At 40.0% G+C, this 18,575-nt stretch overlaps 1 protein-coding gene across 3 annotated transcripts in view; it reads right to left on the bottom strand.

Annotated features, from left to right (window-relative positions):
* PIK3C2G (phosphatidylinositol-4-phosphate 3-kinase catalytic subunit type 2 gamma) overlaps positions 1 to 18,575 on the bottom strand; it is a 466,126-nt gene that overhangs the window by 200,276 nt on the left and 247,275 nt on the right. For all 3 annotated transcript variants that reach the window (XM_040235274.1, XM_040235275.1, XM_040235276.1), the window contains one exon: positions 3,605 to 3,785. In XM_040235274.1, the coding sequence (XP_040091208.1) occupies positions 3,605 to 3,785 (181 nt within the window). The remainder of the gene's footprint in view (positions 1 to 3,604; positions 3,786 to 18,575) is intronic.

Below are 18,575 nucleotides of genomic sequence, written 5' to 3'. Positions count from 1 at the left end.
AAGGAACTCCGAAAAAGGGGGGGGGGCACATGTATACATGTAATTGATCTACTTTGCTGTACAGGAAAAACTAACATTGTAAGGCAACTATACTCCAGTAAAAAAAAAAAAAAAGAAAAGAAAAGAATTGTGTATTCCCTGTCAAAAAAAGGGAAAAACAAAAAAACAAAACAAACAAAACAACAACAACAAAAAAAAAAACTTTTGGCCTACTTTGAAAACTCTTTTAACTACATTTCTACAAATGAGGATATCAGATTAATGATGCTTTACTAACTCTCAAGAGTTTCGCAGCTCTCACTCCTGGCTCATGGTCAAATAACAATATTGACTGCTCCCAGAATCCAGAAAAACAAGGAGGAGAAATGGGGCAAAGTTCCACAATGGGATTCTTTTTGTCTGTCCTCTTTGTCTTTTCTATACCTGGATTTGCCTGAAGAGCATCACAGAGGGGAACCTCTGCTCTCTTTAACTAAAATCTCTTCACTGGATATCAGTTCAGTTCAGTTCAGTCACTCAGTCGTGTCTGACTCTTTGCGACCCCATGAATTACAGCACTCCAGGCCTCCCTGCCCATCACCAACTCCTGGATCCTACTCAAACTCATGTCCATCAAGTCAGTGATGCAATCCAGCCATCTCATTCTCTGTCGTCCCCTTCTCCTCCTGCCCCCAATCCCTCCCAGCATCAGGGTCTTTTCCAACGAGTCAACTCTTCGCATGAGGTGGCCAAAATATTGGAGTTTCAGCTTTAGCATCAGTCCTTCCAATGAACACCCAGGGCTGATCTCCTTTAGGATGGACTGGTTGGATCTCCTTGCAGTCCAAGGGACTCTCAAGAGTCTTCTCCAACACCACAGTTCAAAAGCATCAATTCTTCGGCTCTCAGCTTTCTTCACAGTCCAACTCTCACATCCATACATGATCACTGGTAAAACCATAGTCTTGACTAGACGGACCTTTGTTGGCAAAGTAATGTCTCTGCTTTTCAATATGCTATCTAGGTTGATCATAACTTTCCTTCCAAGGAGTAAGTGTCTTTTAATTTCATGGCTACAATCACCATCTGCAGTGATTTTGAAGTGAAGTGAAGTCGCTCAGTCGTGTCTGACTTTTTGTGACCCCGTGGACTGTAGCCTACCAGGCTTCTCTGTCCATGGGATTCTCCAGGCAAGAATACTGGAGTGGGTTACCATTTCCTTCTCCAGGGGATCTTCCCGACCCAGGGATTGAACCCGTGTCTCCCGCATTGGAGGCAGACACTTTAACCTCTGAGCCACCAGGGAAGCAGTGATTTTGGAGCCCCCCAAAATAAAGTCTGACACTGTTTCCACTGTTTCCCCATCTATTTGCCAAGAAGTGATGGGACAGGATGCCATGATCTTCGTTTTCTGAATGTTGAGCTTTAAGCCAACTTTTTCGCTCTCCTCTTTCACTTTCATCAAGAGGCTTTTTAGTTCCTCTTCACTTTCTGCCATAAGAGTGGTGTCATCTGCATATCTGAGGTTATTGATATTTCTCCCAGCAATCTTGATTCCAGCTTGTGCTTCTTGCAGCCCAGCGTTTCTCATAATGTACTCTGCGTGTAACTTAAATAAGCAGGGTGACAATATACAGCCTTGACATACTCCTTTTTCTTATTTGGAACCCGTCTGTTGTTCCATGTCCAGTTCTAACTGTTCCTTCCTGACCTGCATATAGGTTTCTCAAGAGGCAGGTTAGGTGGTCTGGTATTCCTATCTCTCTCAGAATTTTCCACAGTTTATTGTGGTCCACACAGTCAAAGGCTTTGTCATAGTCAATAGGGCAGAAATAGATGTTTTCCCGGAACTCTCTTGCTTTTTTGATGATCCAGCAGATGCTGGCACTTTGATCTCTGGTTCCTCTGCTTTTTCTAAAATCAGCTTTAACATCTGGAAGTTCATTGTTCATGTATTGCTGAAGCCTGGCTTGGAGAATTTTGAGCATTACTTTACTAGCATGTGAGATGAGTGCAACTGTGCGGTAGTTTGAGCATTCTTTGGCATTGCCTTTCTTTGGGATTGGAATGAAAACTGACCTTTTCCAGTCTTGTTAATTGGGCTTTAAAAAAAAAAAACACACACACAAGTAAACAAAGCTTACAGTAACTTGTGAGAAATTATAAATTCTTCTCCCACCTTCTTCTTTTTTTTCTTCCTGTTTTCATGTGAAGAGGTGTTCTCACAACAGCAGCCAGTCAAGGTGAGAGAAGTGCATTTATGTGAGAGGATGATGTCAGTATCACTTTGGAACTTGATGCAACTGGTCAAAAAGGGCACTGTACTGACTGTAGTATACATCTTCAATACACGAGGGACTTTAAAATATAAGAAATAAAGACCAAACTTATAGACAAAGTTTGTAAATTTTAAACCAAATTTATTTTTCTTGTGCTCAACTTTTTGTTTACTATTAGTCAATAACTAATGAGTTTGCAATAACATGGAGAAGTCATAGAAATATTTTTTGCATTGCTTATCATGTTATGTGCCTTAAGGCTCTTCTCTGCATCCAGAGATTATATGCCTCCCATTTAAAAACAAATTCCATGCTTCTGCTTTTTATTTTCCACATTTTCCTATGTAGCTGAAGTAGCATAGCTTCTGGCATTACTACCAAATGAAGTGATTTCCAGTAAGAAAAATCTTGTGCTGGAAAGAGTTCTGGGACACTTTGCCTCCTGCTATTTTCATATCATTTTGTTGAAAACTTGTTGATTTTAAACAGTGGGTGGAGAGAGACCATGAGCTCCTTTGAGGACAAGATTCGTGGTTTAGTCGTCTTTCTGTCCTTAACTCTTAGACCATAGTAAGTCCTTGTTATTGAATGATATTCTTAATCCAGTGAATGGAAGTTCACTCTCTCTCTACATCTAGGATGTGAGCTTAAGAAAATCTACTCAATGGTCTGTAACAGTGAAGGGAACATCACTAATGAAGGGAACTAGTAATGCAGACAATTAAAAAGAGCAAGTGTTCTTCCATTAGATCAAGAAAAAGAACAGCCAGGCCCTTTATTATAATCAGTGATGAAAGAGGTACAATATTTTGACTACCATCCATGGATGTTAGTATGAAAGTCTTACTATCCACACCACTATTGATTTGTTTCATGTATTTCATTTGTTGTGGCAAAAAAAAAAAAAAAAAAAAAAAGCCTTTAAAAATGTAACCTTGATTAGTGCAGAGTTGGAAAAATTTAGACCAAAATTTTGTCCCTTGGACAAGGGTGTTTAAAAAGTCCCATTTGTGTACTTCTTCTGTAAGTCTGAATTGTGCTTCCATTCTGAGGAAATTACTTCATCCGGTCATTTTAGTCAAATTGCCTTGAAATTGGTGTCTTGTCAGGTACTGTTTGTGCAACATGGCTATTTAAATTAAAAAACCGTGTCCTGGTGATAGAAATGAACATTAAGATAGTAAATTGACAAAAAAAAACCTTAATCAAAAGAATTAATTGAAGTGTCTTATGACTAAGTGGCAGTCAAGGAATGTACTTTCAGTGTTATGAAATTCAAACTTAATTGAACCATAATGAAAAAGAAAACAAAACTTCATTACATGAAAATTGATGTCCCAACAAACCTGTCTTTGAGGGTCACTAGCAGTCTTGACTTTTTCCCCAATGTCTCCCAGAATCTTGATAAGTTTCTGCTCCTTGGAAAACTCATCCCTCAAGGCTTTTCCTGCACAGAATTGGAGTGCAGCCAATAGCTTCTGATACCAGCTTTTAAAATAAGCTTCATTCTGTGCATCCTTTAGCAGCCTGAAGGAAAGGGAGAAAAAGAATTCTTATATCTAAAGCTGATTTTTTTTTAAAAACACCTCCAGCAGGAACAATAAGTGCGTTTCAGACTAATCTGTGTGATGGCTTTGGGCAGTTTAACAGCCTAGAATGGGGAAAATGTTGTTTATTTGTTGCCAGTCATCAAGTTTCATCTGATAGTTAATGAGATTCTGAGAGTGAAAAATCAATAAGAGACCCACTATTCCTCATTTCAGTTCACGATGCACTTTTTCTTCTTTCAGGCTTCTTAAATTCTACGACAAATAACTTACCCTAAGAGCCTATTTTTGACTTATTATAATACAGACAAAGTTTTTAAAATTGTATTTAATTGTCACTACACTTAATGGCGACTCAACCATCAACCCCAAGTTTTTCTGTTTTTCTTATATAGATGTCCCCACATTGTCATATATGTATGTATTGCTCTTTGCTCCATCACTTCCCCTTGATTACCTGGAGGAAGATACCATAAAGGCAAGAACATGGTGCTTTTTAGTTGTTTTGTTTTGCTTTCAAGTATTTCTGATTCAAATCTCAGCCCTACAACTTCCAAGTAACTTAGGCTACTTACTCAAGCCAGTTGAGGTTAAAAAAAAAAAAAAAAGTAATATCTCTTAACCTATAGAATTATACAGAATATAGAAAAAGTTAATGTGATTCTAATTCAAAAGGGCTTAGCTCAAACTATGTGCTAGTCAATAAAAAAGCATTAGTTCAGCTGTATCTTGCGGTCTCCCCAAGCCAACTTCTCTCACTGGCAGTCTGCTTGTGCCATGAACATGGGAGGCACAACAAAACAAGGGAAGGACACTTCACTAGATAATGGAACAGTGACAATTACTGGATTACTCTCCCTGCCATGTGACCATTTCTATTTCCTTGAAACTAATTCCAACATGCTTCAACTTTACTTTTTATTATGCCCCAAAACACTGAAGTAAAAAAGACTGATTCCTTTAAATCTCTTTGATTGATTCTTTAATTCTTAACTTGTCTCTAGTCTTCTTCTCCTCTGGGGTGGGGGGGTGGGGGGTGGAATTATCATTCAAGGAACTAGAAGAAAGTTATGAGAATGGAATGCTGAAAAAAAAGGATTAAATTCCTAGGAGCCAAAATATTAATATATATATATATATATATATGAGTTTCATTTTGCATTCCTAATTTTGCATCTCTGCCCACTATGTATTGTGCTACAGAGATTCTAAGAAACACATTATTTTCATTTGTTGTATGTTCTCTGTTTCTACACATTTAAGTTAAAAAAATTAGTTGAATGAATCTGTTTTTGTTTTTTTTTTTAAGGAAAGGGCTTGCTCCCTTGTCATTTTTACAAAGCCAACTTATCTTCTCGCATCTCTTTTACTTTTGCAAAGGAAACATAAACCGAGTGGAATAATAGTTCTTATTTCTGCAAAGCATTAAAAAAAAAACCTCAAGGGGCTAAAGATGTATTGATGAAAATATAATCTATTGATACTTATATTTTCAATGTAAGGAGAATAACAGATAATGAAAAAGTTTCCTACCTACTCCTTCAATGAGATTTTGAGATTTCAGACATAATAAATGAATCATGTCATTATTTGAAGGCTCTAGGAGAATAAGAGTTGTATGAATGTGAACTGGAAAGCCTCAAATGAAGGCATCCACATTTAAAACTTCAAGACATTTTCTGCAGAGTGTATACCTCAGAGGGGCTTCCCCAGTGGCTCAGTGGTAAAGAATCTACCTTCAATTCAGGAGACATGGGAGACACAGGTTCTATCCCTGTATGGGGAAGATTCTCTGCAGGAGGGCATGGCACCAAGTATTCTTGCCTGAAGAATCCCATGGACAGAGGAGCCTGGTGGGCTATAGTCCATGAGTTTGCAAAGAGTTGGAAATAACTGAAGCGACTGAGCATGTACCCATGCATACCTCAGAGATTTTTGCAGTAATTTGAGGACTTCAGTAATGTACAGTTATATAGGCTACTTAGTTTTCAATAAGGTAAGGAAGTGATGGGTAGAATATTTCTATATCCCATATCAATGCTTGCCAACACTCTCATACATTTTAAATACTGTTACTTGTTTTTAAAGATATTATTATTTAAAACTTTTAGAACACAAATATAACTCTATCACCGCCTGACTGTTACATACATGATGAAAAGTTATTTTGCACAGATGAAGTTAACTTTTTACTAAAATAATTAAAGAGAAGATATATTTTAGGAATGGGAGTATGGTCATAGGAATTGTCAAAATTGTATTGCTTGTATCCAAAATACTCTTAACCAACTCGATGGACACGGGTTTGAGTAAGCTCTGGCAGTTGGTGATGGACAGGGAAGCCTGGCATGCTGCAGTGCCGGGAGCCAGCGTGAGGAACTCCGCCCATGGCAAATGTGTCATGAGGAAGGAGGCTTGGCATACACAAAGGCATGATCAAGCCTCAGGAAACCCCCTGTTCCCGAGCATCTACCCCCAAAACCAGAGTCTATCTACCTTACTGTTTCATGCTCTCACCCACACCTCTGACTTTACGGGGCGTTCTCCCCCATCACCATTTCTCTCGGAGAGGGAGTTAACTTGCACCTCCAAGTCAATAAAAATTCCTGGGCGTGACAAGAGTGTTTCAACTCCTCTGAAGGTTATCTAGCCCGCCTGTATAGGTTCCTCTGGCCACATGTGATTGTTTACAGCCTCCCAACCTGAGAGGCATGAGATGTTTTAGACTTACTAAAGGCAAATTCCTTTGGGAAGTTGGAAATTATTAGTATAGTGGGTTGGTTAGGAATTACATTGGTGAAGGGTTTTTCATTTGTTGTGCCAATAATTGCTGCTAATTCCCTGCCCTGGGTGTGACAAGGGTGTCTCAGGTCAAACCTCTCTGCTGACAGACTAGCTTGTGTGACAGGATTATCCATACTCCTGCCATTAGGCACATGATTGTTTACTACCTTTGAACCATAAACAGCACAGAGAATTTGGAGTATTCTGAAAGTCTTAATTAGCATAGGGCTTTTCTCATTGTTGAGTCAATGATGGCCACCAGGCCTCCATATCCTTAGGCACCTGGGAATATATTAATCAATGTATTTGGAATATAGAAAAGGAAATATAGTAGTTTTTAAGGTTAGCAATACTAGACTTTTTGAGTTAATGAATTTTCTCTTTTGTAATAGATCACTGTACTTTGCTATAAATCACTGTGTCCTTGCTATGTAAAAATGTAACTTTATCACTATCTTAAGACTAAATAGATCTTAACGGGAACATTGGTGAAAGGATTTTCAATTGTTGGGCTGATGTTTGCTGCTAAATCTCCATATTCCCTGCTCTTATAATGAATATAACTAACATATAGGAGAAATAAGTATTAACCTTTAAGATTAATCCTGTTAACCCTGGGTTAAATAAATTCCTTTCTTGATTGTAACTCACTACACCCTCACCCTATAGGAATGCAACTTTATTTGAAGGGTGGTGCCTGGTTTAAGAAAAAACACCCTTGGAAAAAATAAGTTTTTTGGTTATCAGAAAGAAAGAGTCGTAAAATGTCAGCAGGCCTCATGGCCAGAAGATGATGTAAAACCCCTAAGATCCTTTTTTTATGTAAAGCACCTGATTTTGATAAAGGTCAGGACTGCTGACCCCTGTATAACTCTGTATTCATCCCTATGTGTAACAAAAGGTATATAAACACACCCCAAAATAAAGGAATTGGATCAGTTTCCAGAAAGACTGATTCCCCCATGTTGTTCTTTCTTGCTCCCCGTTTTTCTGGCTGAATTCCCATCTGGAGCATGGGTGCTCGCCATGTCTACTTACTTGCTCTGGCTTTCAAGCCCATGCGAGAAGGAGCCCAAGGAGGGGCACCTTCCGATATTCAAGTGGCACCGGTGGCCCAACATAGATGGTGCAAATTCCTTGTCTTGGAATTTTATTGGTATCCCACGTAAACCAAGTTATTCAGCCTCTTTTTCTCTCCTACTATTTTCTGGCCGAATTCCCATCTGGTACATGGGTACCCACCAAGCCTACTAATTTTGCCTGGGCTTCTAAGATTGGACTGGGGGAGGCCTCAGTGCCTCCTCTCCTTCGGGAGAACGGGAAGACGCCTGCAGCCTACGTAGGTGGTAATTGGTATTCCATGTGAACCAAGTTATTCAGCCTCTTTTTCTCTGCTAATTTTCTAATCCCTCTCTATCTGTAATTAAATAAGTTATTTCCAAGGACGCCAACTCTGTCCCCACCTTCGAATCACCCTGGATCCACTGGGGCTGGACCCCGGCACTGCAGTCCCCAGGGTTGCAAAGAGTTGGACACGACTGAGTGACTGAACTGAACTGAATTCTATTAGAAGTCTATTTGCTTCTCTGATAAGTGCTGGGCTTCCCTGGTGGCTCAGGAGTTAAAGCATCTGCCTGCAATGTGGGAGACCTGGGTTCGATCCCTGGGTTGGGAAGATCCCCTGGAGAAGGAAATGGTAACTCACTCCAGTATTCTTGCCTGGAGAATCCCATGGATGGAAGAGCCTGGTGGGCTACCGCCCATGGGGTTGCAAAGAGTCGGACACGACTGAGTGACTTCACTTTCACTTTCATAAGTGCTGGTTCAAAGAGGGGAAAAAATCAGTCTCACTCATTGTTCAAAATAAAAGAGCAGGGACTTCTCTGGCAGGCCAGTGGTTAAGACTCCGCTTTCCACTGCAGGGTGTGTGGGTTCAATTACTAGTTGGGGAACTAAGATCCCACTTGCCTTATGGTGAAAAACTAAAAGAGCATAAAGCAGAAGCAATATTATAACAAATTCAATAAAGACTTAAAAAATGGTTCACCATCAAAAAAAAAAAAATCCTAAAAAAAATAAATAAATAAAACAGAGCAGGGGAGATTTGTAGAGAGATTATGTGACTGTGCTTTAAAAATTTTTAAGTGAAGAAAACTCAGTGTATTTCATTGTGATTATTTTCCTTATAGAACATGTCTCATTCAAACTTTCCTTTCTCCCATGATGACATGATCTCCTGGTTCAAGCTCTATGGGTTTTTACTCAACTTATAAGTTTTTTTACACAGTGCAGAAGTGAAATGATAGTGTGTTGTATAACGTTTGTGAGAGGCCAATTAGTCTATCCCTGTGTTGTCAGAGACAATCATTTTAACTGAGGAGAGAAATTAACATGTACTTTAATTTTAATCTATTCAGAGAAAGCTGGACTATTCAATTTTGAGTGGAGGGTTACATAATTCTGTCAATGACCTTCACCAGCAGGAAGTGGCAAACCCATCATGTGGTATTTTTTACCTGCTGCTTCTGTTTGTAAGACTGGAAAACAACTGGTCACTTCCCTCTGAGAATTACAGAAACTCTTTTCACAAGACACTGTCACTGGGAAAAGCAAAATTACTTATGCCAAATTAAAAAAAATAATAATTTTTAAAAGTTCAGGTCAAGGGATTGAGAAATAGGAAATAATACTTGGTGCTGAAAGACTGGGCTTTTAAGATGCAGGCAATGTGACCACAAACAATGAGGTAAACCTCAAAGTGTCAGAGACCTGTTTATCCCAGTGCCGGCGAGATACAGGAGTAGTTCAACTTGATATTATTTTTTACATGTGTCTAATGGTCTGTAAGTAATGATAACATTAAAATGAGAATACATGCATAAAATCCAGCTGATTAAAGGTTTTGGTAGTGTTGAGAACGAGAGGCAAAAAACAAGAAGAGAAGCAAATATACCCCAGGTGACAGAGCATACTTGTTCTGGGATGTCTTAAAGGCATTTGCCTAAGTTAAGGGGATAGTGGTGAACTCATATACACAAACCCCAGCAGCAAAAAATGGAGATTTTCCTTGGAAATTAGAGCTTCTCCCATTTCTTCATGCACATCATGCTTCTGATCACATGGTAAGTGACTTGCTGGAGGTCCAGGAAAAGGACAGTTAGTTCTCATTTCATCAGTCTACCAGCAGGACAGAACAGGCTAACCACACCAACCCAGCTCTCCTTGCGTCATGTCTCCCTTCAGTGTAAGTCTTAATTTTAGTTCTCAATAGCATGATCTCCTAATCAGATGGTAAAGAATCCACCTGCAATGCAGGAGACTCAGGTTTGATCCCTGGGTCAGGAAGATCTCCTGGAAAAGGGAATGGCAACACACTCCAGTATTCTTGCCTGGAGATCCATGGACAGAGGAGCCTGGTAGGCTACAGTCCATGGGGTCACAAGGAGTCAGACATGAATGAATGTATGAAATACACACCCACATGTATATTTCCTGTGAGGGAAGAGAGGAAACAACATTTGGAATAAAACTGAGCTACACAATGAAGATGAGTGATTTCAGGTCACTCCAGGACCTCCCCTTCCCATTGCCTCTGTTGGTTTTTACTTTAAGTGGGGTTAGGGGTGTTCTCCTAGACCAGGTCTTAGTGACCACGGTAGAAGTTTAGAATGTGACTTCTTCAAATGTATTTATAACCCTGTGACATATAAAGGCTGAAATCCAATATTTGATATAGAATTAACTATGTTTTCAACAGTTTGTTAAAAAGTAAAAAATAATGTACCTCTTTAGTCTCTATAACTTTATTTTACTTCTCATTGGTTGAGAGATTTATTTAATATTTCCCTAAACTGAGGTACTTGATACATTTTATTGTCTTGCAAACATAACTGTTTCCTATGACTAGCTCATTTCTAGAATATTGATTCGCTCTTTCAGAAATATAGCACCAAACTTCTTTTGAATTTTTCACATAGGGAGCATTACATGGTCCAAGTCTGCTGAAATGTAATTTCTAATCAATAGTTGTTTTGCAACATACATTTGTCTATAAGCCAGTTTGAAACAACAAGAGTATAAAACTATTAAAAAGGAATAAATTCAGAAGATAATGAAATACATACTCTGGAGATTGTATACATTTTTAGAACACTTAAATATATGGAAAAGCCCCTAAGGTATGAACTGACTTCATTTTATTCCCATTTGCAATTTATGTACCAAATATTTATTACCACCTCCAAAGCAGTGTGTTCAGAATGCCATGTGTTCATACTTATAATCTTTCCACTGTGTTCACACTGTGTGGTAGATTTGATTATTTTTCCCAATGCCATGCTTTCTTCTCTGAAGCTTACAGAACTACACTCTTTGCTCTGTGACTTCCAGTGTCTTCCCAGAGATAACATCTACTTTTCCACCCCATGTCAGGATTGGCCTTGTGACTTGCTTAAGCCAGTAGGCTATGACTGGATAAAATGTATGCCCATGTCCATGTAGATGCTTTAAATGTACTGTCATGGATTGGTTTGCCATCTTGTACTTCTGCTTTCTGCCATGAGAACAGCATGTCCCTGCTGGGCGTTGGGGGTGAGGGAGGGGGGTGTTCCTTCAGTGCTGGAATGAGAAGACAATGCTGAGTGGAGCACTGCTGTGTGAACTCCAGGGCAGCCTAGCAGAGCTATAGCAAGTCTGCAGCCTGTGTGGTACATAAGTGAGATATAAATCTATTGCTAAAAGCCACTGAAACTGTGGGGCTATTTGTTGATATGGTGAAAACTAATGAATATGCCAAGTTGTATACTCTTTCTTTTTCCCTTTTCTTTGCTTTTGTTTTCATTTGTTTGTATTGCCTTTAGAATATGGAACATATATATTTTTTAATCTCTCCAATGTTAGCCCTGAGAATACTCTGGGGGCAAATCTAATTAATGAAAATAAACAAAGGAGGCAAGTCTGGTGAAATAGATGGGTGATCCATTTGAGTACACAATTTTAGATTAAAAAAATTATAAAAGTTATAACAATGACTTTCTTTTATGGATCATTCAGTCAGTTCAGTCGCTCAGTCATGTCTGATGCTTTGTGACCCATGGACTGCAGCACGCCAGGCTTCCCTGTTCATCACCAACTCCCAGAGCTTGCTCAAACTCATGTCCATTGAGTCAGTGATGCCATCCAACCATCTCATCCTCTGTCATCCCCTTCTCCTGCCTTCAATCTTTCCCAGCCTCAGGGTCTTTTCTAATGAGTCAGTTCTTAGCATCAGGTGGCCAAAGTATTGGAGCTTCAGCTTCAGCATCGTCATCAATGAATATTTAGGACTGATTTCCTTTAGAATTGACTGGTTTGATTTTATGGATCATAAAAAGCCCAAAAGAGTATTTAAAAAATGATTTGATATGGTTCATCTGGACATGTATATTCTATTATATTGCTAGGATTTTATTGCTATTTTATTACTACTAACATACTTTTTGACTCATTTAGAGTATGAACAGGCCTAGGTACCATCTGCTGTTTTGTCCAGCCCAAGTGTCTGGATATCTAATAGGAGATTCTCTCTGAGTAAAAATGCATTAATGAGTGCAACAGGGCAATAACAAAATCTTTTGACTTATACATATTACAGGACTAGACAAACCTAACACACTACTAGATGAAGGGTCTGATGGTTGAGGGCAGTGAGGGAGGCATCACACCTAGCTGCTTGAGAAACCGAGCTCTGCTAATGGCGACAGCTGGAAGGATGCAATGGCTGAACAGGGAGGGTTTTGGATGAGAAAGCATCTACCTATATTAGCATGCTTAATGGAACTTCCTTTATTGCTCTGGAGTTGGTGATCAAGAGCTAAGATTAAAGGAAAGAGAAAACAGTTATCCTATGCTTTAGCAAAAGCCAAAGAAGTGACTGGAAGTGAGAGAACTCTACAGGGTTTATTGGGAGATGGCCAAAATGGCTATGACACACCAAGTGCCATCTCCCCTACTGGGCTTTGTATTTTCAAGTGGGGTTCAAGGAAAGGGGCTGTTTGAGAGTCATGAGTCATCAGCTTAGTGAGGGATAGAGTGGATCTGCTATTCCCACTCATCCCTGCAAAGTCTAGTGAGGAGGGAAGCTCAAGGATAGCCATTTATTCAGATACGTGAAAGAATGGGAGACTATTGCCTCATTTCCAGGTTAAACGTCTGTGCTAAAAGAGTGTTGATTTTCCCTGGGGATGTCAATAGGGAAGAGAGTGCAACGCTTGGATGGAAAAACAGGATAGCAAAGGAGCAGCCTGTACTCCTGCATCCTAACTGGCAAAGCAAGCATGTGTGAGTTTCTCAGGTTCAGATAAACACAAGGCAGGTAATTAAATGTGATCCCACTCCTTGTGTTTGTTCCTCAGTCATGTTCGGCTCTTTGCGACCCCATGGACTACAGCCTACCAGGCTCCTCTGTCCATGGAATTCTCCAGGGGATCTTGCCCATCCAGGGGTTGAACCTGAGTCTCCCACATTGTAGGCAGATTCGTTACCATCTGAGCCACCAAAGGCTCAGCCAAAGGAAAATCTCCTAATGGGAAATCCTGCAAGGCAGGAACTCACTCACATGAGGGAGCCAGCTTTGACACTGAATCCACAGTGGGCCTTGGAGAATCAGAGACCACAGACAGAAACTGTACTTTCTTGCCTCAATGAGTGTGAGGGTCACTCTTTCTCTTTCCCCTCCACTCCAAATCAAGAAAAGCGAGAACTAGAAGACAGAGAGAAGAGGAGTGAAACAGCAGGTAATATTCTCCATCCACCACAAGTCCCCCAGACTAAAACTTGGGGGTGCTAGAGAATGAGGAGGAAGTGTATGCTAAATTGGAGAAGAAAATTAAGTTTTAAATTGGACAAAACTGGTGAAGAGTTTTTTTTGTTTTTGTTTTTTCTTCTTCTATCTAAAAAGTGACCTAGGAAACTGTGGAATCTACCCTGGCTTTAATTAGGAAATTTGAAAGGGAAGAGTAGTATTTTCAAAATAATAAAAAGTTTTATTGGAGACCTACCAATACCAGGCTCAGCCAGTTTAAAGAAAACTAGGCAAGACAATTAAACATCTTTGAGTCAGTGCAGAACTTCAGGAAATGCACTGACTGCACTGCATGAGAGAAAAAGTCTCAAAATGCAGAGTAAAAACTGGGGAGTCTTATCTCTTAATTTTCAGAGAGTTGGTTGAGATTTCTCTCTTTGCCTTTCTTCATCCCCTTGTAACCACTGACTGCCCTTTTAGAGCACTGCTGATTTTGGGCTCCTTTGTGGATGACTGTCGTGAAGCACAGAACTGAATTCAAGAAATCAAAGTTGTTTCATCAAGAAATAGGATATTAATACTTTATATATGTGTACATATAGGTATATATTTACTACTATAATTGATATTTTATCATCATATCAAAACCTTTTAACAGTTATGACCAGTTGCATAGTTAATTATAAGCTTAAATGGTATTTTTCTGAGCAAAAGTTAGCCATAAAAGGTATTCAGTTTATGGACACACTTGTAATTAGGATGATGCTTACACAGCAGTGTTGCTCTCTTAGGATCATCTGGAAACTATGAAGGAAAGAAAAAAAAAAAAAACTATGCTGAGCAGGTAAGTTCCTCTGAGTAGATTCTTGAATCTATAATTAGAAATCAGACCCCTTTCCGCTCATCTTGCTGAGGGACATGGTCAACTTGGGAGATGTTATTGCTGCTGTTTAGTAGCTAAGTTGGGTCTGACTCTGTGACCCCAAGGCTTATAGCCCACCAGGTTCCTCTCTCCATGGGACTTCCCATGCAAGAATACTGGAGGGGGTTGCTATTTCCTTCTCCAGGGCATCTTCCCAACCTAGGGATGGAGCCCATGTCTCCTGCTTGGCAGGTAGATTCTTTACCACTGAGCCACCTGGAAAGCCCAACTTGGGAGATTAAGGTAAATAAATAAAATTCTTTCCAATCCACTCACAGGTATTCCTATGTTCACATGTCTAACATACTGAATGATGTGATGTCAGAGAGCAGAAACTCTGTCATCCTCCTCTCATTCCAACACACTTTATGCTTTAGTGTTATTTTATTCAAATCACTTTCCTTAATTGAGCACCAAGCTGTGAATGGCTATCAGTGACCTCTCTCAGTCCCTACTGTTATACTCTATATGTGCTTATTAATCCTAAAACAAAACAGGCAGAATTTTGGCCCTGGGCACACTTTAGAATACTAACTAGCCTTCGATGAGGCCTTCCTGTATTACATTTCCCTTTTTTCTCATTCTGGTTTTCTCCTGTCCCTGACCCCCAAGATTCATACTGCTTCTTCTGCTCTTCCTTTGCCAGAAACTACCTAGCCCTGCTCTCCCCTGTTGTGTCCTGAGGTCCCAATTACTCCTTGTTTTTCTTACTCCAAACATGGTATCTCTCACTTCAAATTACACTCATATTTTTAAAGAATAATATCACATTAGTGTAGAGCTGAACTGCACTTTGAGATAAGTCCTCCCACCCATCACATTTATTAGGTGAGGAAACGGGAAGATGAAGGGACTTGCCTAAGATCCTTATGACGAGAACACTGCGTTCTTAACAGGCTCTTTCCACAGCACCATAGTTTGTGTCTGTTATGGACTGGATGTTTGTGTCTCCCCAAAATTTGTATATTTAAGCTCTAACTCTAAATGGGATGATACTGGAGGTGGGATCTTTGGGAGGTGATTAAGCTTAGATAAGGTTATGAGAGTGGAGTAATATAACTAGATTACTGCCTTTATAAGAAGAGGAGACTGGAGCTCTGCCACGTGAGGACACTGAGAAGGCATCCGGTGTCCATCCAAGAGCCAGGAAGAGAACACTTATGGGGGACTGAAATTGGCCGGCACCTCAATCTTGGACTTCCCAGCCTCCAGACTGTGAGAAATAAATTCACATTGTTTAAGGCACACAGTCTGTGTTATTTTTTAACTGCTGCTACTGCTGCTAAGTCACTTCAGTCGTGTCTGGCTCTGTGTGACCCCATAGACGGCAGCCCACCAGGCTCCGCCATCCCTGAGATCCTCCAGGCAAGAACACTGGAGTGGGTTGCCATTTCCTTCTCCAATGCATGAAAGTGAAAAGTGAAAGTGAAGTTGCTCAGTTGTGTCCAACTCCTAGCGACCCCATGGACTGCAACCTACCAGGCTCCTCTGTCCATGGGATTCGCCAGGCAAGAGTACTGGAGTGGGGTGCCATTGCCTTCTCCTTTTTAACTGCAGCCTGAACTGATTAACAACAGTGTCCTAAAAACCATTAAAACACAACTTGGAAGATGATTTCCTGCTTGCATCACCTCTGGCAAGAAACTTAATGCTTTAGCTCTTCACTTTCCTACTCTGTAAAATGTTGGAGTTTGTGAGGTTCTGTTAAGATACCTTCCAGCTCTAGGGCTCCATGACTTTAATACTTAATGAACTTACACAACATCCAAACCAGGCATTTCCTAAGCATTTCTGGTAGCTCTGTTAAGTAATTCTCATAAGCACTCCAAGTAACATGATTCCCTCCATTTTACAGGGGATATTACAGTTTAAGTTCAGTTCAGTTCAGTTAAGTCACTCAGTCGTGTCCAACTCTTTGGGACCCCATGAATTGCAGCACACCAGGCCTCTCTGTCCATCACCAACTCCAGGAGTTCACTCAAACTCATGTCCATTGAGTCGGTGATGCCACCCAGCCATCTCATCCTCTGTCGTCCCCTTCTTATTCTGCCCTCCCAGCATCACAGTCTTTTCCAATGAGTCAACTCTTTGCATGAGGTGGCCAAAGTATTGGAGTTTTAGCTGCTGATGATTTACTCTGAGACTAATAACGATGGCTCAGCGAGTAAAGAATCCACATGCAATGCAGGAAACACAGTAGGTGCAGGTTCGATCTCCAGGTTGGGAAGATTCCCTGGAGGAGGAAATGCCAACCCACTCCAGTATTCTTGTCTTAAGAAAAATCCCATGGAGAGAGGAGCCTGGTGAGCCACAGTCTACGGATTGAAGAGAGTCAGATAAGACTGAGCACAGGAACAGAATACACAATCGAAGAATTCTCTTCTTGCCACTTTCTAATTATGTTTTTCCTTAACATATTTTAGTTACTGTTTTGTAACCCTCAGAAGTGTCATGCTCTCCAGGTTGACTTCTTTCTTTCCAAAGTTCCTCATTTAATTTTGTCCTTCTATGTGTAAGCTCCCTGGCAAAAACCACCAAACGATGTTAATAATATTTTCCTTTCTGCTTCTATTAATAACATTTTTTGAACTTCTAAAGAAGAGCTTGTTAACCTAAACGTATTTGCACGTGAAATACTTATAAGCAAGAATACGTTTCCCTACCTAGTCAGTAAAAAGAATAGGATATGTGGATCTACTTTGATAATACAAGTAATACACTCACCTATGCTCTGTCATTCTTCACTTGAGAAAGCGAGACCAGCACCACAATTTCAAAGGATTTGGACTTTTACGGTTTATTTATACAAGTGGTGATGCTGGGTGAGGCTAGCTAGGAGAGTGGAGGGAAAAGATGCTGAATTGAAAATAACACTCATTGCACTTGGGAACCTATAAAATCCTGATGAATTGTGTGGACACAACCCGTGTGCCTTGAGCTACCCACCTTAACTGGGTCTGTGGTTCCAAATAAATGCCAAGCTGTGGCAGAAGAGAAATGGGGAGTCATTACCGACAACACATGTGCCAAAATAAAATAAATTCTACTTGACATATAATTAGTGTTCAAATCCATGCCTGTGGAGTTTTAAACTAGTCCAATAGATGTCTACATTTTCCCTTACTTATATTTTAAAATATGGTTCTGAACTGAGTTTCTAAACTCAGCCTTTTTGTTTTCTTTTTCTATATATATATATATATATATATATATATTCTGAATACATGTATAGTTACTTTAAAGGCCATGTAAGCACCTTTTTCATAAAGCTTCCTTCACAAAAATTTTTTAACGGCAAAGCAATTCCTTTGCTATATGAATGTTTCATAAGAACAGCAACCTAATAATAAAAATCCTCTTTACCACTCAACCTTTTGTTCTTGCATAGCCCTCTGGTGAAAGTTGGATAATCATTACATTGTGCAGTGAGCAAGTCATGTGTTTGAACACAGCCGGAGGGGCTGGTTTACAAGGCTAAAGGCAAAGCTGGCTTTGAAATATCCTGCTTCCCCAGAACCCAAACACATCAGAACCCCAGTTTCAAGTCACAGCTGGGGCAGTTGCTTCATCCTTCATCCTTCAGAGGCACAAATAGCGTGGTTTATTCTGTAAGGGTATTAAAGATTCCCTGGGAGGCTATCTATAAGATTTGGAGCTGTGTTTGATGTCCTGAGAAAATTTCTGGGACATTCTTGCTCAGCATCATGAAAGAGCGTGTTCCCTGAAGTCAGCAAGCACTGTTTAATCCTGTTCCTTTTGGAAATTCAATAAAGCCTTAGAGGTGTTCCAGGAGGTATCCACAACCTACCTGGTTACTTTTCTGTTGATTTAGGTGATGTTGTTGTTGTTTTATTGCTGTGGTTCAGGTTGTACTTGCCAAGCAGGGATAACTGTCCTGTCCACCGTACTGTATGATTGTGGGAAGAGTAATAAGCCTTTTCCAACTCTCATGATCTCTGTATGCACAAATAACTTAGAGGTTCCAACCTTAGTCTTCCCATTTCTAAAATAATAATAATGAGTGTCCTGTCATCAGATCTATGTGTCTGTTACAGACTGAATTGTGTTCCCTGAATTCTTATGTGGAAGCCCTAACTCCTAATGTCACTGTCTTTGGAGATAGGCCTTTAAGGAAGTAACTAAGATTAAATGGGGTCATAAGAGTGTGGACTTAATTCAGTAGGACTAGGGTTTGTATAAGAAGAGGAAGAGACGCCAGGTAAGTGTTCACACAGAAAAATGGCCATGTGAGGACCCAATGAGAAGGTAGGCTGTCGGGAAGC

Source organism: Oryx dammah, unplaced genomic scaffold (genome assembly GCF_014754425.2).
Source record: "Oryx dammah isolate SB20612 unplaced genomic scaffold, SCBI_Odam_1.1 HiC_scaffold_29, whole genome shotgun sequence".
In the NCBI taxonomy this organism is placed as follows: Eukaryota; Metazoa; Chordata; class Mammalia; order Artiodactyla; family Bovidae; genus Oryx; species Oryx dammah.
The sequence above is the reverse complement of the archived record's forward strand: the minus strand, read 5'-3'. Positions and strand labels throughout refer to the sequence as shown.